The 27,222-nt window shown below is 36.6% G+C and overlaps 1 protein-coding gene across 1 annotated transcript in view; it reads right to left on the bottom strand.

The window, feature by feature from the left end:
• Positions 1–27,222, bottom strand: part of LOC120780842 (DNA polymerase alpha subunit B) — a 126,927-nt gene that overhangs the window by 4,126 nt on the left and 95,579 nt on the right. The window contains exon 3 of the mRNA XM_040113291.1: positions 10,216–10,292. Coding sequence (XP_039969225.1) covers positions 10,216–10,292 — 77 coding nt within the window. The remainder of the gene's footprint in view (positions 1–10,215; positions 10,293–27,222) is intronic.

Raw genomic sequence — 27,222 nt, 5'->3', positions numbered from 1 at the left:
TTACCACTGAACAAATGATAAATGAGATTAAAACAGTTTATTTATTATAATAGATAAAAACAGGAATGGTAGAAAGAGGTATTGCAATACTTTGATCCGGTTACTGCTTTGAAAAAACACAGAAACATCAAATTTAATGGGATATGTTTATTGTAATTCGAAAGAACATTTATTAGCGTTTATTTTTTGAAGATTATCTCTTTCAAATGTTGGCCGTGGCTACGTCTCAGATGGTCTATCCATTGAGTTCAATTTTCGTTGACTCGTTCGAGCATTTCGACTGGTAACTGGCGAATGCCACGCGTGATATTTTACTAGGCGGGATTATCCGCATAGACTTTAGACTATACATATCCCCACGGGAAAAAGTCTAACGGTATGTATCACAATATCTTGGTGGCCAATCGACCGGCCCAAAACATGAAATTATCTGCGCACCGAAGTGTTCTCTCAATAAATAAATTGATTGACGCGATGGGAAGTGACGCTGTCTTGTTGAAACCAAATGTCGTCGAAATCACGAGCTCTATTTCAGGCATGAAATTTTCAAGAGTTCATAGAAAAGTCGCTTGGGAAGTTCGACCGACAGCAGTTCTTGCACAAACTGTATTTTGTATACTTTCAATTTAAGATCTCGACGTAAAATGCGCCAAGTAGTTCCATACGTTAGTCCGAGTTGCTGCGACGCCGAATCGACTCTCCACGGTATTAATGTACCCTCTCAGCTATGGCTGCTATATTTTCTTCAGTTCGTGCTGGATGTGGTCTATTTGGTCGAATTTTATCCAATAATGAATTCTGGGTCTAAAGATGGGTGATGGTGTTGCGAATAGTAAGCTCAGTAGGTCGATTTTGATGAACATAAGTTGAGCGAAGCACGCGAAACACGTGAATTTTCGTAATAAAGTTGAACGATTTATAAAAGTTGTTCAGGCATATGTTTGTCTTTGTATGATGAAATGTCAATCAATACTGAACAAAAATTACATGACCGCTTGACACGGCTCACGCGTGATCTGTCCAAAGTACTTTCACTAGGATCAGCCGTTACAAGGCAGTCTAAAAAGTTCGTCACCTTTTAAACAAGAACACATTTTTGGTGTAATCGGAGTCTGAAAATTAATTTTCGTTAAATTTCTTTTTAGTGAGCATTTTCTTGAGGTTTGAGAAAACAAAAAAGTAGCTGGCAGCCAGATCCCCAGAAAGGCAGTAATTGGCTGTATCCAAAAATTTAAGTCATAATTATTTTTATTCATTAAGAAACTTCAGAGCAAAATTAACATTTATTAGAGTTAAAGTGAGCACGAGCGGCACCCACTTTACACAGAGCTCTCTCATACCAAAATATTCATAACGATATCCCCAAATCCTTAATTCGATGGATTTTCGGCCATGTTGTTGAACTTCATTTTACGGTCATCCAAAATTATTGTTTGGATTTTTTTTATCCTCAATAAGTTGTTTGACTTTTACGTCTAACTACACTCCCTCAGCTGGCCAATTTCAACAAATACAGATTAATGAAGACCAGAAAGCTCACGAAGAGGTACTATTAATGAGGTATTAAATTTTCCGGATCAAAAACTGAATATTTTTGAGGCATGCCATTTAAATAAGACCAGAGAAGCTACAACGCTTAAAGTTTCCCGGACTTTTTGACTTTCTTATCATAGTTATGCTTTTTCTAATATAATAGTATCAAAAATGGTATGATGTTGTTTTACAGCTTTTTTCGGGAGTCTTTTGGTAACACTCTTGAATTTTTTGTTACTTGGATAAACTATTGAAACTACAAGGTTTCTTCTGCTTTTGGCATTTTCACACATCGGTAAATATTTAGGGTTGTTACCAGCTTTCAATGAACGATCACTGGTGGGGTAAGAAATACCGAAACTAAGTAGAAATACCTTTTAGCTTTATGTAATAATTTTAGTAATAAGGGTCCAAAAAGTTTTGCTAAAATTGAGAAAGAGTCAAATCAGTTGTCCAACACCTGGAAAACTGGTACCAAAGTTTTGAAAAAATGGTCTTTCGTGAAGCATTTTGAAAATGATGAAATGATTTCTGAGTATGACTGGTATTCTGACATTTCCAGACTGGATAAGGAATAACTATTCATCAAACAAGCAGTCATCGCATTCGCTACTTGGCTTACACGTCACTCTTGACAGCCATAACTTTGAAGTCGTTGACACAACAACAATGTCGAATCAACCAACCAAAACAACACTGCGTCACTCTTGTCAACCAATGCTACTTTAAACTGAGTAAGCATGAGAAAAGTAAAGTCCTTTCTCGATGAAGAAAGACCAGGCTCTACAAGTCCAACTTCTGATGAGTCGGTGTTAGGAGTTTTGTTGTTGTATTCATGCTAAAAATCTCGTCGGGCGAAATAAAAGTTGTATAAATAAAAGTGAGGTGGAAACACCCAGTCACTTTCTCTGCCATTGTCCAGCCTTTGCAAGCCTGAAACATCTTGGTGAACCAAGAGACATTCATGCGACCGAAACTTATATTAGCCGTCCCAATAAATTTGCGGTTGGCTCAAAGCGCTTTGTGATGGTGTTATGACTTTTTATATAGGCGTTTTAAAGTTCAAGTGAGATTCCTGCTAGGATAGATGTTTTAACATAACCTAGCCTATAGTCCTTTGCGCTTTGGCAACGACGAAACCATCATTTCAATATTTTTTTTTTTTGAAAGTCTTTCGTAATATCTCTAGCTTGTACAGCTGGCCTCGGATTACATGCTTAACTTAAAAGAGCGGTTTCGGGTTTCAGAGCACATTTCGCTTAAACTAAAAAATGGAATCTATTTACATATATGTATATGTACACATGTATATTTAGTGTTTGCAACTTTAAATCGAATTATCCATAAACTAGAGAGTAATTGGTCAGCCTAAAACAAAAACAAATTCCATAATTGTAATTGCATATTCGACAGCGTCTCAAATACTGACAGAAAACTCATTAACTGTGCATTTTAATTGAATAACGCTGCAGAAAATGTCATCGACGAAGGGAAACAAACAAACAAACAAACAATCGAGAAATGCGCTGTCAGCCAAGTTGGCAACACAACAACAACAGCAAGCTAAAAGTAATTTTGAAAAACAAAAAAAAAAACAGCAAAAAACAAAAAGTCAAACAATATGCAGCGCAATGGTGGAAAGTTGCTAGCGCTGGCACCGTTTTTCAATTATTGCCCAAAAATGAAATCAAAGGAGAGACATAAAATTTGATCATTATGATCAACATTACAGCCAGTATCGCTCTAATCAAATTGCGAGGCAAAATTTTGTGCGCGTACTTTGCAAGTGACACACTCACGTATGTATGTCTATGCACGTGCATATGGATGACTTATGCATATACGTTTGTTGTTGTTTGGAAGAAGAAATGTCTGCCTTGGTATAAATAAGCCAAACAGAACTAAATTGGCACATGAAATGACAGCGACACGGCATAAGGCAAGCGAAGAAAAAAATTAGGAAATCGACAAACGCCGGTGACCGCAGTCATCACCCCACACGAGCGTATGCAACATCAACCCAACGCCATCATCGCGCCGGCCCCTTCAGTCAGTCAGTCATTGAGTCAGTTGGCCTGCCGAACTGTCTGTCTGTCTGTCTGTCCGTGCATACGTCCGCAAGTCCAGTAAAGTAGGCAAAGCTTTGCGCAAATGCCGCTTGCAAGTATCGTTATGGCCATTCGACGAACTCTTTTTCGCAATCCAATGCATTCGATGCAAAATTAAATAACAACAAAAACAATACAAGCCAAGCAAATGCATAGCTACAGCGAGTCAGCGTAAAAGGAGCCGAGAAATAAAGAAAATCTAACGTAACTATGACCTGTAGCAAAATGCCAGAAGCATAACCAAATGTTAGACGCCGCTGCCGTGCCGCCTTACACACACACCAACTACCACACACACGTGCACGCCTGGATGCATATGCATAAGCCTAAGTAAGCTTACAAGCTCGTGTGTGGGTAAGTGGGTAGACGGTGCGGGTAACTGCAATGAGAAGCTCCAAACGTCAAGCGCCGCACGATGCATCACATTATGCAGAATAGAAAAATCATATAAAACATTATTGCCTTATGTGCCAAACGCGGCTGAGCGCGCGCGTCAAGATGTGGCCGGTCGCTTGGCGTAATCTATTGGCTGGTGATGGCGATCTGTGCTACACCACGGCGGCAGCGTAGTTTTGCGCAATTCCCAGAAGCGTGAGTTGCGACTTGGGGGAAAATGCATCGAAAAATAAAATTGGAAAAAAAGCAAGAAACTGAGGAAATAATACAAAATAATGAAAAACTGAAAATACGAATTTGTTTAGGGAAAGGCAGTTATTTTTTATTTTTATTGTTGATAAAGCGTAATGTGATGAAATAGTAACCTACTTTATAACTTGGGAACTAAAGTCTTTCGAAGTTTTGCATTATGTGGTAAACCACCGTTATTCACAATTTGTTGTTTATTTTCATTTTCAAAGGCCGCAATTAAATTTTACATTAATTTTTAATAGAAAATATTCAACAAAGTATAACTTCACATATGTATGTACATATGTACATATGTATGTAACAGTTGTTTGTTGCCACATAAAATAAAGTTGTATCGATGATCAGATTTTGTAGTGTAGTATATCTCTATCCGTCCATCATAGCAACCGATAACAGTAGTTTACCGTTTCTGGGCTAATTTTGGGCGGCACTCATCAGCATGTGTGGTGTACTAAGGTCCACTCCAACAATGACACTTAATGCCATTTTGAACATAGTGCCCATAGATATCAAATGGAAAGTGTATGGCTATCAAACCGAACTCTGGTGGCTCTTTCTCTGTCCACATACCGGCGAGGGAGTTGTGTTTGAAGAGAAGTCATTGAAGGAGAGGGACAGTAAGTTGCTTTATGAATGAATAAAAGCTTGGGGTAGGTTGGTGGAGGGGTTTAGTGTCAGAAGCTCTCTATGGCAGAGTTTTCCAAGACGAGGTTTTAGCCATTAAGATAGCGGTAGATTTATTGCACCGAAGTACAACCTCCGGCAGAGAGTGGCCTGTTACTCTGATAGCAGAGCAGCGATACTACCCTTGAACTCATTAACAGTGCGGTCGAGGAATACCTAATCTCATTAACAATGGCATCGAGTCACTTTGTCATAAGACTAGTATTCGTGAAAGCGCACAGCGGATCAGCTGGTATCTGTAAAGCTGATGAGCTAGCAAGAAAAGGCACCATAGCTCCGCTATCAGTGGAATGGGAGCGGGTGGGTACTCTCGTCTTTTCGTGTCTTCTATTATTAAATAGATAGCTGGGCTTCAGGGAATCTTGGCCAGTGCTCGGTCACTATCGGTACAAGCGCGGTCGTAAGATCCGCCCTCAGCAAAGCTAGCCTCTCCCTAGTGGTGGCCTATACACGTCCATGCTCTAAAGTTGGGAATCTCACCCGACGCTAACATCTCATTATTTCCTTCTTGACTATTGTTTGGGAATTCAAAGGTTAAACACGCATACCTTCAGATATCCCACTAAACTCGTGGGAATGGAAATTAGGAGCCTGTATAAATTAGTATTGGTCACCAACGCAGGAGCTTTACTTTTCTATGGCTTCACATATCATCGATCATCTAATCTAACCTAACCTGGGTTGCTAAAACCGAAAATGATAATAAAAATTTCCTAACGCTTAGAATTTTTTTTCAAAATTTGTATTTCTAAACAAATTAGGTGCGCGAAATCGATGTGAATGCTGGAAAAGGCATACGGTGATTCAGTTTTATCAAAACCAAAAGCGCGAATGGTACAAAGACTTCAAAGACGGTCGACAGATCGTTGAAGACATACCTCGATCGAAGAGATAAAACAAAATTCACAGGAGAAGCTGAAGGCCATCACAAAAAGTGTTTATGAAAATTGTTTCGAGGACTAATAAATAATTAAATATTTTATTTCCGGGTACTTTTTTGTCACAGTGTATTTCACCGATGAATATTATAGACTAGTAACCTGAAAGCAACTGGATTAAATTTTCATATACTGTGCCAGTGTTTGAGTTAAGATTAGTATTCCAAACCAAAGATAGAAGAATAGAGATCCTGTGCGTGGCGATTTTTCAGTCAGATCAAAGAGTTTTCAGCTCACAAAGTGCCTAGGGCTACTTAATAGCTTCATCAGTAGTATGTTTACATACATATATGCAAATGCAAAAAGCTGTACTTGTTAGTTTTTAATAATATTTAAATAAAAATCAGCTACATTGATTTGTTCAGGGTTATATTTTTAGTTCACGTAAAACTACTTCATTGCCGCTGGTCAGTTTATGGACTACAAAATATTTAACGAGATATGTATGTATTTGCATCGCATGTTTTCAAAATGTCATGTTATATGATTTATTTACATACTAATAAGTACTTTTGCCATTTAAAAAGTAATATTAAATATTTGTTATATTTTCTCGATGATAACTTGTTAAGACGGGGATTGAGCTTACTAGTTTAATTTACCACATAAGTACATATATTTGAAAAAAATGTTATGGTATTATTACTAGAAATGGTAATTGAATATTTTTTATTTTTATTTTTAAGATTCTGGTTCCAACTAATCTGTTCCTCCACTCACAATGTTTGTTTTTTATGTTGTTCTCTTTTTACCATTTTGGCAGGGCACATGCTTAAGTAATCTTGTGAATTACTCATACACACATATGCATACATACATGAATGAACATGCAAATTTATGTATGCACTCATTGATTTATGAAATATTGCAAAAGTTTTCTGCAATTGCATATTTTTCATGATAACCCGAGGTGTTTGATGTCGATTTCATATTTGTAATGCTCATGCGGTTGCAATGGTACATAAGTGAAGAACAAGATTTATTACATAACCAGGCGTAAAACTAACTGTATGTTAATGCACTAATGAAGACAAAGATTTAGAAAAATTTTAGAAATTATGATAAAAAATTTCAAATTTTGTATAAATGATTAAATTGTACAGTTTGAAAACTTGAAATAAATTGTGTTAAATCGAACTTTAATTTTTATGTAATATTTAAAAATACATATAGTACTTCTAAATTTACCCCACTAAAATAATAACATATAATATTTTTTTTCTAATTCTTTTATTATAACCTGAGCAAGCTACTCAAGTTTGCCAAGAAGTTTGTAACAGCCAGAAGGAGGCGCCGGAGATCCCATAAAGCATACATATATTATCATCGAGGCGAACTGAGTCTAGCTATACACGCGAACTAGTCTTTTGGTTATTGAGATATCGATCTGAAATATAGTACACGTTCTGTTTTATTGAAAAGCTGAGCATTCGTTGAAACCGCCGAAATCGGATCATTATGTTACAAAAGGTAAACTGACAAGTTCTCGACCTACCTTTGCTTCAAAATAGGCTTCAGTTTCGGCGACCCACTCTTCATGCAATGAAATTTTGTTCCCAGCAAGATTTATTTGCTGTTATGGAACAAGTAATAGTCGCCGGGGGCCAGATCTGGAAAATATGGTGAATGCGGAAGCAATTTGAAGCCCAATTCATGGATTTTTTCTATCGTTTTCATTGACTTGTGACACAGTGCATAGACTTGGTAAAACAGCACTTTCTTTCAGATGCGGCCGTCTTTCGGCGGTTTAAAAATGCTGTGCAGTAGTCACTTTTGATGGTCCTTCCTTTTTCAAGGTAGTCAATAAAAATTATTCCATGCGCCATAACCTTGCCAGCCGATTGTTGCGTTTTCCCATGCTTAAGGAGCGGGTCCACTCGAATGACTGTCGATTCGCCTTCGGACTGAAATGATAAAGCCATGTTTCACCTATTGCCACATATCGATGCAAAAATTCGTGTTTGTTATGCTTTAACATCTCCGAATCATCAAAACGTCGTTGGTTTTGGCCAAAAGTGAGGTCGCGCGTCATCCACTTTGCACAGAGCTTTCTCATATCCAAATATTCTTGAAAGACAGGATGTGCACGTTCAGTTTAAATCTTTAGAGTGCCTGCTATCTGGAAAAATCTCACTTTACGGCTATCCAAAATAATTTTGTGGACCTTTTTGATGTTTTCGTCGGTAACAACCACTTTTGGGTGTCCGTCGCGATCACTATCTTCGGTGCTCATTTCACTAATTCTAAACTCAGTATACCAATCCTTGATGGTTGATTTGCCTGGGACAGTGTCCGGAAGCTCGTCATGAAGCCAAGTTTTTGCTTCAAGTCTACTTTTATCTTTTAAAATGCAATATTTTATCAACACGCGAGATTCCTTTTTATCCATTTTTCACAATAACATAAGTTGCTTCATACAAAATGATATAATTCGCAAACTAATGATCCGACCAAGTTTATATACGCAGCACTGCAGCAAAATATTATCATAATCATAATTCAGATACCAGATGCATCGTTGGCCCAAGACTTGGACTTCTACAGACTCTTTTGGGCTCAGTGCATGCATATCGTGTTAAGAAATTCCGACAAAACTCAACACGTCACTTTTAACATTAACAGCATTTTTTCCATCAAAAAATAGTGTTTCATTGATACCAGAAATTTCCTTTTATTAGTTTTTTTTTTCAAAATAACACAAATTACCTTAATGAAAAAAGGTGTGGTATATCTCACAAACTAATTGTCTGACAGCTAATAAATATATTTGTATATTTTGAAAGATAGTTCGAACTACGGGGCATACTATGCATTTTAATGGTGATCCCAAATAGAAATGATATGAACTTTTCGACATAGCTGGGATTTACACGTACCATACATACGTCACTAAAATTTAAACTTCCACTATCCTTATTATGGCCACAGTAACTTTATGTCAGCGAGTTTGCTTCATCTATAGTTGACCGTACTTCCGCTGCTTCAATCTTGTAATTGGCTCTTTTATTCATAAATCTATATCCTCTGGATATTCACTTATTAAGATTTATTATGATTGTTTGTTTTTATTTACATTTGCGTATTTATTCGTTTTCATATGTGTGCATTAAGGTGCCTCGACTTATGCTGAACAAATACTGTTTCATTTTAAATATCACTCAGTAAATTAGCTCGTCTATACCGACGGGTCCAAAATAGGGTGCGGAGTAGAGACGGATGTATCTCTCGAAATATCTCAGTATCGGCAGTATTCGGTATATAAAGGATCGTTCCCACGACGGTTAGGTCTATGTAACCGGAACGGGCCCGGATTTTTATCCGGCCAAGGACAATCAACTTAGAGGATTTCTGCCGCTACAACAACAACTACAAGTCATGTGGTGTTTTACTGAATAATTCTTGAAAAATGCTGGCCTTGTCGACCATACTTATTAATTCCAGCGTAGTTAACAATCGCACGAAGACTTTCAGCTTAGTGGCAGGTCAACTCTACTTGTCTTTAATTTGGGTTCCCGGCCGTAGGAACATATTCGGTAACGAAAAAGCAGATGAGTTGGCCAAAGTAGGAGCCTCTTTAGATGAATTCGTAGCGGAGTCAATATGATGTACGCTGGGAGTGATCCAAAGAGAGCATTTTACTCACTTTGAACAAATAGCTCTATGCAGATGGAAATCAATAACCAACTGCAAGATAAGGAAGCAGATATGGCCCAAGTATGATAACACTAGAACCAAGGAATCTCTGTGAATGCCAAGCTCTCACAAAAACTAGACTCCGAATACTTAGTTTCATTGAGAGCACGAAATAGTTTGAGTGCAAAGATGAAACGAGATAGCAAAATTATAGGGGTCCGACGAGAGTGCATCAAAATGGCACACTCAGCGCTTACTGAAGCCGAAGGTGTTCATTCCTACCTACCAACCTACTCTCCCGCCAAGAAGAATTGATAAGAGTTATTCCGCAAATAGTGAGTCGCGGGAGTATATCAGCTGTGCTGTGTGTGCTGTTAGACCTTTGCTAGACCATTTGAGAAATATATTGCCATTTTAATAAATAAATAAAATTTTTAGATAAAAGCAAAAAACAAGACCTTAGTATTTTTGCGCGGGTTTCCAGCTTTCTTTTCTTTCTAATTTAAAGCGATCCAGGCTAATAGAACTAACCATATATGCAACGAATTACATATAAAACGAATAATTTCTACAAAACTCCATGTTTACGAGCATGTTAACAACTACATTTATACCATACATACATATGTACATTTATTCAATAGTTATGCTTTATAGCATTGCTTACTTACATGGGCGAGTAACTAGCTGGACTGAAGAGTAGTGCATCACCGTGGCGAGCAGGTGTTCTTGCCAAAGCGTTTCTAGCCTGAAAGCATAATTCAAAGAGGAAACAATAACTTTAGAATATGATTTCAAATACAAATAAGAAGCATATACATGTATACATACATAAATATAAGTATTAGGTAGGTGTGTATTAGCAGAGGATAACCGCCATTTATTTATATACAGAAAAAAAATCAAATATGCAGAGTTGCAGCTGCTGCAGAATATGTTAAAGAAAGATGCTTATTTGTATAGTCAATAACATTTACGTGATGTCTTTACAGAATCAGTCAAAAGATACTTATAAAGAATACATATTTAATGATTTTGTAACTTAACTTTTAGTATTAAGGGGCGCATATAGTGTAACACCAATTGTTTAAAACCTTTAAGGGTACAGTTACATATGTATATTTTAAGAAATATTTGAAGATTTTTTTTCGAATAACAAATTTCAAAAAAATGTGTGTTTGCTAAGTTGGCAGGAATATCCTTAATTACTATGCCAATTATTAGGGCGATCTGTCAACCAGTTACAGTACACCTCAGTGATGCGTTGCGATTTTTACAATGGATAAAAATTTCGAACAAAGAATTTGTCTCAAACTTTGTATTTCTAACCAAATTTCGTATGCGAAATCGTTGCGAATGTTGGAAAAGACTTACGGTGATTCAGTTTTATCAAAAACACATGCTTAAGAGTTGTACAAAGCTTTCAAAAGGGTCGAGAGATCGTTAAAGATATGCCTCGTTCTGGGCGACCTTCGACCTCTTCAACTGAAGAAAATATTAAAAAAAGTAAATATATGTATATACATATATTTGGTGCTTGAAAATCGTCAGGCAAGCGTTAGAGAGATCGTAAGAGAGCTCGACATCTCTCGCGAGTCCCTTTAATTAATTTTGGTGGATATTTTGGGTACGAAATGCGGTTTTGATCGACTCGTCTCGATAAAGCTGTTTTTGATTTTTTTTTTAAACTACAGTAAACAGGTCTCTTTGGACATGCTTGATCGTACCAATCCACTACTCATGGAGAGCATTATAAATGCCGATGATATGTGTGTTTATGAGTTTGACGTGTAAAGAAGTCAACAAACATCGGAATGGAACCCGTTTTCACTCGATCTAAGATATAAAAAAAATCGCTGAAGGAGCTGAAGGCTATCCCAAAAAGTGCTTATGAAAAGAAGACTGGAAAAATCCGTGGAATAATTGCATCGCATATGGTGGGGATTACTTTGAAGGTGAAATAAATATTGATGAAAAACTAAATATTTTGCCTTTTATTTACAATATCCGAGTACTTTTTTGTCACAATGTATGTATGTAGTCATAAATGATGGCAAAACACTGCTTAGACTTTTGCCAAATTAGCTAGTATATAAAAAATGAAAAATTACTTAAAGAGCTTTTAAAATAATTGAAGCTTTTATTTGAAATGATGCGTGTGTACATATGTATGTATGTCACAGTGTGTCGCGCAGTGTTAAATTGATATTTATTTTCTTATTAGTTTAGCGATTAATCAACACACTCTTTAATTTACTGTTGAAAACACTGTAATAAATCATAATTCTCAGATGTCTAAATGCCGATACATAAACGCAATGCTTGCAACTTAGTCGCACCAACACGCACAGCATACAACGTACTCAAGAGCTCGTGTAAATCCGCTAATGAAACCCAAAGGAAGCCATTAACGTTTAACAGTGAAAAATATCAACTGAAAAGTGAATGAAATGGCCGAAACTGCATGTTGCCGTTGTCGCCGTTGTTGGCGCAGCCCAAGTGTGAGAGATTGTCGCAGATTAAATTAAACATAGTACTAGTGGTGCTGTAGTTACTACCATACTTACAAAACGCCTGAGAATAAAACGCGAAATGCCAAATAAATGCATAAATAAAACAAACCCCAACACCAGGTGAGCAACCAAACAACTACCAAATCACTAACTAAGCAGCACACGATACAAAAACAAAAAAAAAAAAAAAACAGAACAATAGCAACAACATCAAACGAATCATAAAGAAACACCAATATGGAGATCGATATGTTGCAGCAACATGACAGTGCAGCACAGCAACATGCGAGTGGGTAGTGTGGAAATAGCAGTTGTGGTGATTACTGTTGTTCGCGCACAAAATTTTACGGCGTTGCCGTTAAAATACGAGTGAGCAGAATTAAAAAAGTAGACTACAATGAAATAAAATTAAATGATAAACATACATACATATAAAGAAAATGGTATAAATGAGAAGTATGGCCCATAAAGGAGCGGACGCACTTGTTATTGCTGATGTTGTGTACGCACACATACTCACCGATGCCAACACCATTACATACATACATACACGCTCACTATGCCGTATGTGAGTAGAAGTAGAAGAAACCTGGAGATTTCGCTTTAGTTGTTTTGTCTTCAGCTCTGATTGGCATCACCTGCCAGCAAGCCAGCTGCGGTACTAGCTCGTGCAGGGTCTCTGCACCATAACACTTTGAGGTTACTTTACGGCTACCACACTGTGGTTGCTTCCTGTATTGCGCGTTGTAAATATGTTTGTAAGTATGGATGTATGTACATACTCGTATTATATACAAATATGTATGTTTGTAGCGGTGATGTGCGTGCAGACATATCGATGTTGGTATATATTTATAGGTACATACATACTTATATGCATGTCGTGCAGTCCTAACATTCTGCTGCAATCGTTACAGATGTCATCGTCACTGTCCTGGTTTGAGACCAGCGCAAATGCGTCTTGAAATGTTTTTAGGCTTTGTGAAAATTGTTAGATCGAAAGATATTTGCTCCCGCACTTGGTTAAGTGTCAAATAGAAATGTTAGTGTGTGTTCATATGTTTATGCTTATGTTGATATGCATATTATATGTATAGGTTTTTACCCAGAAAACTTTTTTTTTTTACTTTTTTGAATATCTGTTTTTTATACTTAGGCAAGAAACATCTTATTTATTATTGGCCGAACTTTGCCTAGGAGCTGCTTCCTATTGAAAGAACCACTTTAACTTTAAACGCCTTCTTCAAATTAACCGATTACTATTAAATTTTTCTGCATGTTTACACATGAAAGAACATGTGGCTTGAAGATGTAACAGCCTCTTACATACATAGTTCTCAATATATGTAATAACGTAACAGAACTTTCCTCAAAAAAATCTTTGCATGCAAAAACTAGATTTTCAATCAGATGGAATGGAGCCATCAATATGTAGACGTTTACGCAAGTGAGAAAAGTTCTCTGAGCGCCATTTACTTGGGAATGGCAACAAACGATTCCTTTACATAAGGCGCAATCAGCTCACGACTTCTGGCCTTAGCCCGAGTATCATCAGGGTAGCCAAAAACATCCGTTTGAAGGCAAGCTAAAATGCAAAGGCGAAACGTCCCGGTTTGGAGCCTGTCACGTAAAAAAAATTGACAATGAAAAGAAGAAGAAACAGGGTCTGCCATTTTTGATGACGACCCCGTGCAAACGTGTTAAGGATTACGATTTAAGGGCATTCACCTGGAATGTCCGTCCGATAATTTAATTGGGAATATGCCGCTGTCAAGCTGGTCGATGTCCTCGTTAGAGTAAAGGCCGACATCGCCGCCGACCAAGAAATACGATGGAGGGGACAAGGGCTGAGACAAGTAGCAAAGCAAAATTCAGTGTGGGAGAAGGACGATGTGACAAAAGATGTCAAAATCGTGCTTGGCGACTTTAACGCCAGGGTGGGCAAAAAAGGTTTCTTTGGCACAACGGTCGGTAAATTCAGCCTCCATGATGAAACATCCCCAATGGATTGAGGCTGATCGACATCGCCGGGGGCCGAAATATGGTTATCTGTAGTACTATATTCCAGCATAGAAAAGTTCATCAAGCTATCTGGCTGGGTTCTGATCGAAACCCCACTAACCTGATCGATTATGTTGTGATAGACGAAAGACACGTCCATCCGGCTCTGAAAGTGTTCACATTACCCGTCGGGGGAAGCAGAGAAAGAGGAAAACCTCCATTCTGTTGGTATGACTAGGTGAAGAAGGACGTGGCTACACTTGGAATCTCCAATTGATGTGAAACACGCTGTTGTAAACTCGGCTATAACCGCGTAAGCCGTGTCTACGCCAGTAAAGAAGAAGTAATTCTACCAACACTACTTCTAGTCGAGAATTTATTTTTTTAGGTTTCATCCACGAAGAAGGTTGAAATCTCTGTAGCATTGGAGTACCAGCCTTGCGCTAATATGGTCTCTAAGCCATTCGCGCTTAGGTTGGGCTTCTTTTTGGGTAGAGACATTCTTATTTCCTTTGTATTTTAAGTAATAAGTTGCTAAAAACGACAAAAAAAAAATAACTTCAAAGACCTTCCTAAAATTTATTTTTTTTTTATAAATATTGGCTATCAAATTATTACTCAGAATGTATTTGGACACAAGCGACCTAGGGGGAATCGGTTCCAATCAAATGAAAAAATCTAAAATTTTTTGAAAAATTTAACAGCGGCGTGTCAAGTTTCCGGCTTGATTACTAAAGTAATGTTAATTTAGTAAATTTTATATAAAGTTTCATTAAAAAACGACCATTCCTAATTGTGACTTGCTTGGCAGCAGTTTTCTTTGCATAGCATTTGTGTTGAGAATTTTATTAGAAAATATAAGTTTAAATTTAATTAAAAAAGAAGAAAATAACAAATTCGAAATGTCCAACCAGCATATGTTGTTACCAAATTACAACAACAAACAGAAGCAAATGCACACAGCTAGCTTTGCAACGGGCTACTGTTGCCACTTGCACTTTGCCAACCCAATAGAATTCCCAACACAACACACCATTTCCACCGCTTAACGATATGTGTAAATTCAGCGGAAACGCTCGCACACTCAGCTACAAACATATGCACACCGGTATTTGCTAGGAGGCTCCGCTGCTCTTTACGACCCAACATAACAACGCCTAACGCATTGTGCGGAAATTTACTTGCAATCTTGATTTTTTATTTAATTTTATTTTCAGAATTTAAGAAATTTGTTTTACTTTTATCTAACGCTTAGTAATCTGGCAGGTAGTTAACAGCAACCGGCGACAGTCGAACAGGTGGAATTTTAAACCCCAACTACCTATGATATACTTGCCACTGCAACGCTCTGCTTACCGTTAGTGCATTTGTCGATACTTTTGTAGTCATTTATATGTATTTACTCGTAAATAAACACCTAAAACGCGCTGCACATAGTGCAGTCTTTTCGCTCCTTATCGTTTGCTCTTCGTCAGTGCGTGGCACAACGAAAGGTGGCAAACAAAAAAATTGCCTTCACTGTGGGAAATGCACGGACGCATGCGCGTTGTCGCTGTTCACCATTCGCAATACACGATTGTCAATTGTATTATTCACAGGCCTACACGCCTGATGGGCATACACTCGCATATGTATGTATATATGTGGACAATGTGTGTTCACAAGGGTGTATCATAAATGAGGTGCAGCTCTGGAAAATATTTAGATAAGCCTGTGAATGAATCGATTTGTTGCCTTCGTGAATATTTGCATTTTATAAGTAATTGGCTAGAAAGTCAGCTGTTAGGCTAGTATTGTCGTCACATTGAAAACACAGTAGCGGCTTCCGTATTAAGTGTTAAGTTTACTTGGAAATTGAAGAGGAAAAATTTGTACACTAGAACAGGTGCAAATAACTGGAAAAGGAATTCCAATTCAGTTATTTCATTTAGATGATCTACTAGTATATGGTATACGGAAGATTCCGGATTTCCATAGCCACAGAAGAATAAATATATAAAAATTATGCAGAAATAGTTCTAATGCTGAGAGGAATTATACGATAATGTATAGTAATAAACTAAGGAAGTTTAAGAAAGCTTTTGGTTCATCTGCTCGCTAAACAGCGACTGCAGAAGATAACGTGGAAAAACTGCATGACTGCGTATTGATAGACCGCCGACTGAAAGTCTGCGCTATAGTTGAGACTGAACGCATCTCAAAACACCTCGTGGATACGGCATGAAATATTGGGCACAAAAGAGATGTTGTCTGTCGGTTGTATCTATTCTGGATAAAAAGCATAACTAAGAGACTAATTCACCGCAGTCAAAGATTGTTTAAGTACAATTCGAAGAAGTTTCTGCGACATTTCATGATAGTCAAGGAAATGAGGATCTACTGGTACACACCAGAGATCAAGGAACTGACGATATAGTAGACTTCACCGGTTAACCTGTTTCGAAAAAGGCTTAGACTCCTTATCTACTGGCAAGATTGTGACCATCGTTTTCCTGGATTCATAAGGGTGATCTACATCGACTACCTGGAGTAACGTTAAACGATAACGGCTTGGAGAAGAAAAAAGAGGTTTTCAACCTTAACAACGTACTGGCACACATCTCAATATATCTATGTTCAAATTGAATTATAGTAACGAAATACCTGTTTCGAAAAAGGTTCAGACCGATCTATTGGAAAGATTATGACCATCGTTTTCCTGGTTTCATAAGGGTGGTCTACAACGACTGCCTATCTGCTGCCCCATCCCTTCGGAACTTATAAAGTTAGCCCAAAATATGTTTTTTTTAAATGAGTTGAGAAAGTCGGTAAACTTCTTTATTGAACTAAAATATTATGTTGAGGAATAAATTTCCATTTTTTTTTCCAAATTTTCCTTTTGCTTTTGTTGGCCAAGCAACTGTATTAATTTACCATGCTGGTCATTATTAAAGTTATTTCAATCGTGTAAAAAGTTTTATTAGACTTTTCTGATTTTAAATCATATTATATCTTTGGTATATGTTTGCTTAGAAAAGTCCACTCTGACGACTTCTTTATCTTCGTCGACAGATTAATGTTTCGCTCACGAATATGGAACTTTTGTGGCCGCTACAAATTTAAGTGGAAAATGGTAACTCTTTATAAGGTTGGATCCATAAATCAGTTAATTCAATACATCAGTCACAATAGCGTCATATTTTCGTTGCTTGAGAGCACAAGATATTCAATAAACTTCTTTACAGTATTCTTCTGTTACTAAATCCATCACTTATTACAACATTACCATATTTCAAATTACAGCACATAACAAATTTATAAACATATACACATACATAGCTACGACCACACCAACTGGTTTCAATGAACAGCGATTTGGAAATTATTTCCGCAAATAACAAACAAAAATGCTAAAAAAGAAAATAAATTGCCATTTCAAGTGTCACGATGTGCTTGGGGTCGCTGAACTTAGTTTTGTGACTAAAGAATTTGAAACGTTTCCACTATTTTATATACTTTTGCATGCACGTTACTAAGCGTTAAGCAATGCACCAAAAGTTATGGTGGGTGTGCATTGATATAACGTTGTTGACTGTTAACAGGCAGTATGCATCAGCGTGTGAGTCAAATTGCAAAAAAAAATAAATAAATAAATTTTGGTAAAATTGTCATAAATTTTGGTGGGTTAATAAGGGCTTTAGATTCGTTTCGGACTTCTGGTGTCAACCTCGATGTGATTTAAGTGGTTAGAAAACCTTTCTAGTCAGAAAACACGCGTTTTTGAGATCTATATTGTAGAGCTTTATTGTAGTTAATAAAAAAAGGATTTAAAGTACCTTAAAAATAGGCGATACATTTTAAGTAATTTTGGATCCCTTGATCCCGTTGTCGATCTCCAGGAGGACCATTGCAGTAAGGTGCCTGGCGTTGAGAGATTTTTCTGTTATCTCAAATGCAAAAATCAAAACAATATATTATATTGATAAAAGATAAATACACATAATGACCAAAGGATTAGTCCAAATTTCGATTTTTGACAAAGTAGTGGATTACCTAAAGAAGGTATTTTTTTTACAAAATTTACACTTCAGAGTGGCTTAAAAACTCGAAATTATTATTAATTTCTTGCTGACAAATATTGTATATTTGAGAAAGTCAGAGACTCTGAAAATGGTGTTTGAAGTTTTAAGAGTCGAAATGATAGAAGGTACGAGTATAACAATGTATAACGGGTGTTTTACTAGACGTGTAGTTTTAAATAAGGCAATATTTTTACTCTATTGAACAGCTATTACTTGATTTATACTCAGTTTGTTCAGTTCAGTTTCATAGTGAGCAGACTTACTCTGGAACAGCGTTTGCAAATCGAATACCAAATTAATCGTTCGGTTTGCGCTTTGCGTCCAATATTCGGTTGGCACAATCGCCCAGCGGAGTTGGTAGTTTGAGCAACTATGGATCGGTTTCGCACTACGTTTACTTTAGTGGATAATGCGCATCCTCAGAGACCTTGTACAGCACATACCGAGTTACTGAGGAACATAGTACCGAAAAAGGTCTGAATGATTTCATCGAACAATCCGCGCGCAACAACTGGAGCTGTGCCTATCCACTTTATACTTACAAAAACTCAACAGATGCAAGAATTGAAACCGAACGACTTTCAAGCGCATCACACAGTCGGTGTATGGGAACAAAACGAGATGGTCACCGACCTCGATTTTCACCAAAAAGGTTGTGCAAATATGAAACTCACTTTTGGTTTAATAGCAAATCCACAAGCCATTGCTGAGACGCCATATCCTCAAAAAAAAAAAACAATGTTTGGGATGCTCTACGGCAGAGGAAATCTTTGGGCATCATTCACAAATGAAGCCGGTCATAATGCTGCAGTCAATTGGGAACGCTATAAACTCATGATTAATGATCTTTCGTGCTTAAATTTGATGTTGTTGATGTAGACGACCTTTGGTTCTAACAAGGTCCAAGAGATGGCGCTATATCCCATACAACCAATGAAACAATAAATTTTTTGAAGGAAACTTTTGGTTAGCACATTATCTCGCGACGTGAACCTGTGGCGTATCCTCCAAGATCGTGCGGTTTAACATCGCTGCACTATTATGTGAAGTTGTCTACACGGATTAAGCCGAGACGATTGACAACTTTTAAGAGAATTAAAGCGCTGGGCGTTATTGCTAACATACGGAACCAATTGCTTGCAAAAAGTGGTCGTAAATTGGATCTCTCGGCTGGAATTTGAGACAACCACGGCGATCGCAAATTATTCAAAAGTTGTCGAAAACGCTTTGACGACGAACCACTTCCAGGATGCCCATCAACATCAACTGATGATCAAAACATCAATAAAATAAAAAAAAATAGTGCTTGAGAATCAACGATTACCAATCAGAGATCTTACTGGCATCATGGTTTCAAAATCACTGAATTTTTTCGAAAGACAGCATCGTATTAACGTCTTTGAAACAATGCTTTCCGACTACCGGGATGTCAAGAAATGTATAATTACTGGCCATGAGTCTATGATCAATGCTTACGACCCAGAAACAGAAGATCAATCGGCGGAATGTCGTGGATAAGGTGAACCGAAGCCGAAAAAAACACGTCGAAGCAGTCAAAAGTTAAGCTTATGTAGACAGTTCTCTTCGATTATCGAGGTGTGGTGCACTACGAATTCCCTCCGACCGGCCAAACTATCAACAATGAGTACCACCGTATTGCAATTCCCAACTGGATATAAGTCCTTAAATAAGAGTTAAGATATTGTAAGACTAAGATTATTTACCATTATTTCAAAATGTATATATAATGTTGTATATACGCTTCTGTATTAAGAAACTTAGTAGGAAGAATGATGATGTACATAGTATGTGTACATATTTATATGTATACTTCATCTCACGCATTCAAGAGAAATGGCATAGTCATTTAGTAGATATTAAAATATTTGTGTACATTTAGTCACAACAACAAGAATCATATGATGAGCTGTAATGCTTGTATGTACGTACATAATAGCTGTATATAAAGTGCATGAGTTAAATAAGCCAAGCTTCGGCCGCACTGGACCCCACACTGAGTTTACACACTTTCCACGTCACGCACTCAAAGTGGAGATTCGTAATTATGATGCCACCTTTATGATAAAACACAGTACAACAACTCGTTCGTTTTTTGTAAAATCATAATGGTGGAACTGAAAAAGGTCATTTCAGAGCAATTCTTCGCGCCTGATTATAATTACAGCTTTTCACTATCGCATTTTCTCTTATACAATGCATCTCTAACATTTTGTGTTTTTTTTTTTTCATTTGAAAAAAGTTAGTTTTGTTAAAAATCATTGTGTCGGAAAAGCTGGCATATGAATTCATGCTTTTATTGTGCGCTTGAGTGTAAAGTTCACTTAATTAATTGGTCTATGTATGATACTTTCGTATCTTTCTCCATTAAGTATTTTGGAATGTTCCTTTCTTGCCGCATTCAAAGAATTTCTCTACAAAGTAGTTAAATAAAGGTCAGAGGAGCGTAAACGCATTTGATTCATTGTCTAGCAATTAACCATGAAATATGAAACTAGTTAAATTTTCTGTTTTTTTCTGGCTTGTTTTAGTTGGTTGCGCGCTTTGAATGCGTGCCAGGGTTTGGACCCTAATCGCATTGTTTATATTGTTGCATGTAATATGGCTTTATCAGTATTAGATCAAATTGGGGTATTGTTTAACATTCCTGAACTTCTGTCTACAATTTATGTATTAACAGAATTCTCAAAGCAATTGTGAGAATGTGTTATTTGAACGTTGTAGTCAAAATAAATATTTTGGAAACTTCTTGAAATCTTTGCAAACACATTAATAGAATATCTTTGGAGGTTAGGAGGGTCTTTGGAAGTAAGAATATTAAAGTAAATATTAAAAGAACGGTATTTTTTCAGCCCAGCGTGATTTCCATTTAGTTAGTTAGCTAAAATCGCGATCGATCGGTATCACTGCGTTAATACCGCGAATAATGTCAAATATTGATCACTAGGAGAGTGTTTTAGCTTATCAAGTCTTCATTTAGCAGCGATTTTTGAAGAGAGAGAGTTGATAGATGATTCATTTCCTTTTATTCACTTTCCTCATTTATATATTCTCTGTATTCTTAAGCACTTTTTATAATTTTTGGCACCACAGCGTACTAAAAGTGTTGTAGCTGTCTAAGTGAGATCCTTAGTGGTATTTATCACAAGGAACTACCTTATAACCAAGTCTAACCTTGTTTTCAGGGTTCTAGACTGTTATATGTAAACCTTATTTTTTGTGACGAAATATTTAAAATAAAAAAACATGATAAAAAAACCATACTCCCACTTAATGATAAAAAATTCTAATTTAACAGTGATTTAGAAAATCATCTGATTTTTTGCTGTCAATAATTAATAAATATATGGTACTTGGATTAGGGAATATCATTTTTCAGAGATACGTAAGACCTAAATAAGTCTGATTCCCCTTTTTTGACACACTAAAACTTTCTCATTTTATCTTGAAGAAATCTGGCAAGAAATGTTTATGTTCATTCAAAAAAAAATTTGGTTTTTATTTTTTGAAGATTTTCTCTTTCAAATAATGGTCGCGGCTACGTCTCAGATGGTCCATCCGTTGAGTCCAATTTTCGATGACTCATTCGAGTATTTTGACTGGTAACTGGCGTAATTCGTTTTTCTTATAACAACTTTTCTAGAAACGGTGTGCATGATATCACAAGTTCTACTCAACCGATTCGCATGAAATTTTACACAGAGCTTTCTTATACATTATAGTATCGCACTAGGAAGAGCTTTCGAAAGACTTTTTTTATTTTTAAAAAATTCCGAACCACAAAAAAACAGGGAAAATACGAAACTTTTTTTTCAAACCTATACCATTTTGTAAAAAATTTTTTTTTTTTCAAAAACTTTTCGTAGTGCGATAACTACACTTTTACTCTTCACGGATTTCACATAAATTTTCATTTTAGGTCACGGAAAGGATTTATATCCTGCACACTAGGACATGCCATTGTTACATCAGTCTCTACATCGCCGACCTGCAGTTTTTTTAAATTTAAATTTTTTCTTATATTATTTATGTTTTGTATTCTTAGAATATCAATAAAAAGCATGAAAAAAATGGATAGTCAAAATAATTTTTGATTTTTTTTTTATCGCGTCAAAAAAAAAGATCTAAAATTCGGGCTTCTAAACCAGAATACCCCCTTAACCTCACAGGAAAAAGTCTAATGGTGTGATATCACACTATCTTGGTGGCCAATCGATCGGCCCAAAACGTGAAATTATCTACTCAACAAAGTGTTCTCTCCATAAATCCATTACTGCGAACGGCGCCGAATCGACTCTCCATGGTCTTCGTGTACACTCTCAGTTATTGCTACTATATTTTCTTCACTGCGTGCTGGACGTGGTCTATTCGGTCGAATATTATCCAATAATGAATACTGGGTCTCAAGCTAGGTGAAGCGCGGTAAGTTGAGCGAAGCGCGCGAAGCACATTCTTTACAGAACATGAATTTTCGTAATACAAGTTGAACGATTATAAACGGTCTTTCCATGATGCAAAAACAAACAATACTGAACAAAAATAACATGACAGCTTGACATTACTCACGCGATCTGTCAAAAAAGGCTATTGAGAAATATACCTCTACTTGGATCACCCCTTAGTTGAATGTTTAAATGCGCGCTTAGAAATGTCAAATGAAACATTTATTTATTTACAAAAAATTGTTTCGGAAAATGTTCTAAAATGGTTTAATACTATTATTATTATTATTATTTATACTATTCTAAACTGAAAACGATGTCACTATTATACGCTAAGCAACTTATTAAATGAACACATTAAATTCTCTGAAAAATAATATTGTATAATTGATTTATATTGACCACCTGGTAGAGAGTTGGTAATTATTCCAGCATTAGCATTAGAGTAATGTGTACACCATTATTCTTATATATATAGTATGTAGATGTTCATATGCTTAGGCATATTGTTATATAAATTAATGCAAAAGAAGATCCTTTTGTTTCTGCTATGGTCATTTATTGTTTGGCTTTATGCAGGAAGCACTCTGACGTTGTTTATTTGCTGCTTCTTCACACACTCGCACACATACATACATACGACAATACTTTCCATTATCTTCTAAACATACATATTTAGCGCTATAATAACAGCGTGACAGCGATGAGGAAATCACAAACTTACAACCATTCTGGAGACTTTTAAACTAAACTTTGTTTTTGTGTTGCTCTAACGCCAATCGCGATGGCCTTATAGCATCCACATATAAAAAAAACTAACATATACTGTAGTATATGTATATGAAGAGATCAGCAAAGATTTATCAGACACAAAATATATACTATGAATACGACAATGTATGTAAGTATGTATGTATAAATAGAATGCACTTCTAATGAAAAAAAGAGTAAAAAGTAACCCCACTAATAGATAAAGAGTAAATGAAGTGGAAAAAGTTTATCAAAGCGAACATGGACAGGTCATACACACACACACAAACACACACACACACACAAATATAAGTGGATACCAGCTGGAAGCAACTTGGCATCATGGTGAGTGACTTTAGGTAAGCCAAACGATCCCCAGCAGGCGGATTAGTGTTGCTGTTGTATGTGCGCAGGCGCATCAGGCACTCCCTCTACAATATAAGTATGGTTGGTGCAATTTTCGCGAGGAGATTGTGGTGCCAGCGCGATTGTGTGGACCACATTCAGATGATCAACCGTTGAGATTAGAATCGTCGCTTGCGGTTGACGTCTAATACTCCCCTACCTTAACACGGTTACATCTTTTGTTGCTGCTGCTGCTGCTGCAGCATGGTTGCAAAAGCCTTTCACGTTTGCGTTGTGAGTATGTGTGTGCAGCGTAGCCGCCCCACTCCTTCTTCGGCTAAATGTTAGTGGCTCGCATGCCGTAGTTGTTTTTGTTTGCAGTTGTTTGTAGTTATTGTTGGCTATGTTCTTCTGACCAAAATGGCCTAATGTGTCTTATCTTAATATATGTTGTAGTTGCTTTTGTTGCTTTAGAAGATGTTGAGGGCGCAGCATCTCACGAAACAGATTGCCATTTGCAACAAAAACTAGATATTAACATATACATACATATGTATATACAAACGTGTTCAGCGAATAATGCACTCTATACACATGTATTTAATATTTAATGAATTTTGTATTCGTAGATATTCACAGATTTGATTAGAAACAGTTTTTCTCTCGTTTTTTCTCCTATTGATCTTGCCAACTACCTACCAAATTAATACTATAATGAATTATCCCAACGATTAGCTACAAAATTAAGCTTTGTCCCTTGAAATTTGCTAAAAATGTACATAATTACAGTATAATTGGTTCAAATACAAAACCAATTAGCTCAGAAGCAAAATTTCCGACCTGAGACATACAAATATTTAGTCGACCAAAAAACGTATGTTTCCCTGTATTGTGTAACAATGGCTTTGTGGGCTTCAGCAGAGTATCATTATGTTAGAAATATCTGTTCTGAGGACATGTGACATCATACTGTTGGATCCGAGAATAAATGTTGAAAATATGAATACAAATGTAAAGCTGGAATTTTTAGTATAGCGAACCGTTTTTTAATCTACATAGAGATGATCTAATAATGCTTACACTTTTCGAGATACTTAGTCTCTTTTCTTAATTTCTCCTTTTTTTGTGGTCTGCTCTGGATCTATTTGACAAATGTAGGGCTACAAATTGTTTAAACTCCCTTCGAAAGGCTATTAGCTAATTTTTTGGCATAAATACGTTCGAGTTTGCAACTGGCTGCGAAAAAGCAAAAAAAAAAAATAGTTTTGACGGCGTTTGAGAAATGGTTACGAACCCATGTCCAACGGATTGGTTGAGATTATCAGATTGGTTAGAAAACAGCTGACAATTGGTATAAAAATCCCCAATTTTCGACATTTTATAGTGCCTAGGACAGAATCATTTTGCAAATATGTGTACATAACCTGAAGACATGATAAGCAACAAATCTTTTAAAAATTGTTAAATACAGGAAATTCATACAGTAGCGAATGGACTGCTCTAAATATAGTTTTTACAAATGTCCGACAATTCAAACTAAACCAAGAACGTAAGTGAAAATTCTCTCTCAAAGAAACGAAAACCCAAAAAAAAAATAATAAAAATTGTATATCTTGCGAGAACCTGCAGAACAGAAATGAGCAATCAGATGTAAAGAAGAAATGCAAAGTTCGAACTGAGTTAAATTTTTGCTTTTATCGCCTCTGATTTCTTGTACTTTGGCCCAACAACTGTGCAAACAACTTCACCAGTTGCCTCTATCCTTTGCAAGGTTACGCCAGTTGTATATCTTAGGTGCAGACAGTTCGCTATCTTCCATACAAATGTTATGGGCGAACCATCGATATTTATGCGCCTAATTATGTCCATATCGCAGTGGAGCTCATATAGTTCGTGATTCCATCTTCTTTCATATTCATCGTTTCAGAGTACGGCTGCAAAGACCTTGCGAAGAACAGTTCTCCAGAATGGCCAACTGATTTCTCTTCTCGGTTCGTCATTTTTCATGTTTCTGCACCGTATAGGGCGGGAATAAAGAGATACTTATAGAGTATAATTTTTATTCGTCGAGGAAGTGAGTTATAATGTGTAAGAGTTATTAATGTCCAGGCTTAGACTATTGATGGAATTTATGCTGGTTCCGACATATACAAAGCCCTTAACTTTTTCATATTTATAGCTTCAACAGTAATTTATTTCTCAAGAAGCGAGGAGTTTTTATGTGTAACCTACTTTATACGTATTGCCCTCGTTTACCACAAGACCAACGTTTTTTGCTGTTTTTTCTAATACTGGAAAAGGCTGCGCTGACGGCTCATTCTGCAGAACCGTATGAGTTTAACAGGGATACCAAATTTAGACATGGCGTCAAAAAGCCAGCTCCTCAAGTCAATGCTGTCCAACGCGGCTTTGAAATCGACAAAATGGTGATGGGTGCAGATATGTTTATTAAGGGTCTTTTCCAGGATTTTAAATATAACTGTTTCTGGTGGCGCCACCTATTGGTGGGTATATGAAATAAAAAGTTTGATCTCTTGTTGGCATTTCGTAAAAATTTTAAGACAATTGGATAACTACAATCGATGTTATCGATCAAAAAGTGACAGCACTTTTGGTCATCGGTCGTAAAATGCATTTTGAACAAAGAGCAAATATTAAATTTTGTTTTAAACTTGGGAAAACGTTTACTGAACATTTCAAATGATGAAAAAAGTTTATGGTGATCAGTGCCTACCCCGTAGTAATGTGCATGAGTGGTTTAAGCGATTCCAAGAAGGTCGTGAGGACCTCTGTGACGATCAGAAGTCGGGCCGGCCAAAATCAGTGATTACCCAAAACAATATTGAAAAAGTGCAGAAATGTATTAAGAATGAGCCGAAATCTTCTTTGCGTTACATGGAAATGGAGTTAAATATAACCAAAGACTCCATTCATCGCATTTTGATAGATAAATTGGGTCTACGGAAGGTGTGCTCCAAGTTTGTTCCGCACAAATTGACTGACGACCAAAAATTGCTCTCATTGATCGACGCTTGTGACCGATTATTTGACCAAAAATCACCTTTTAACCATTAACCACTCCCCGTATTCACCTGATATGGCACCGTGCGACTTCTTCCTTTTCGGAAAACTTCATTTGCCTATGAAAGGACACTGGTTTCAGGACATTTCAGCTATCCAAAAGGCGACGACTGATATTCTCAAGAGAATTCCGAAAAATGACCTCAAACGGTCATGCTAATTGACCGGGCTAAACGCTGTATCGAAGCACAAGGAAACTACTTTGAATAAAAAAATATAACTTTTGAAAAATATTTATTTTTTGTGGTTTTTTTAACAGTCCTGTTTCTTTTGCGACAGACCTTGTATATTTTGATAAAAGTGTGAGTTTCATAAAGTTTATTTTTTCAACAAAAAGTTAGGAACCCTTTTTCATCGAACTGCCAATTTTTTAATTGACCTTGTTAAATAATATTAGTAATATGTTTAGTATTGTTCACAGTCTATATGACATAGACCTACCCAAACTTCTTCTCTTATTTAAGGTG

The sequence above is a fragment of the Bactrocera tryoni genome, chromosome 1 (genome assembly GCF_016617805.1).
Source record: "Bactrocera tryoni isolate S06 chromosome 1, CSIRO_BtryS06_freeze2, whole genome shotgun sequence".
Lineage (NCBI taxonomy): Eukaryota > Metazoa > Arthropoda > Insecta > Diptera > Tephritidae > Bactrocera > Bactrocera tryoni.
The sequence above is the reverse complement of the archived record's forward strand: the minus strand, read 5'-3'. Positions and strand labels throughout refer to the sequence as shown.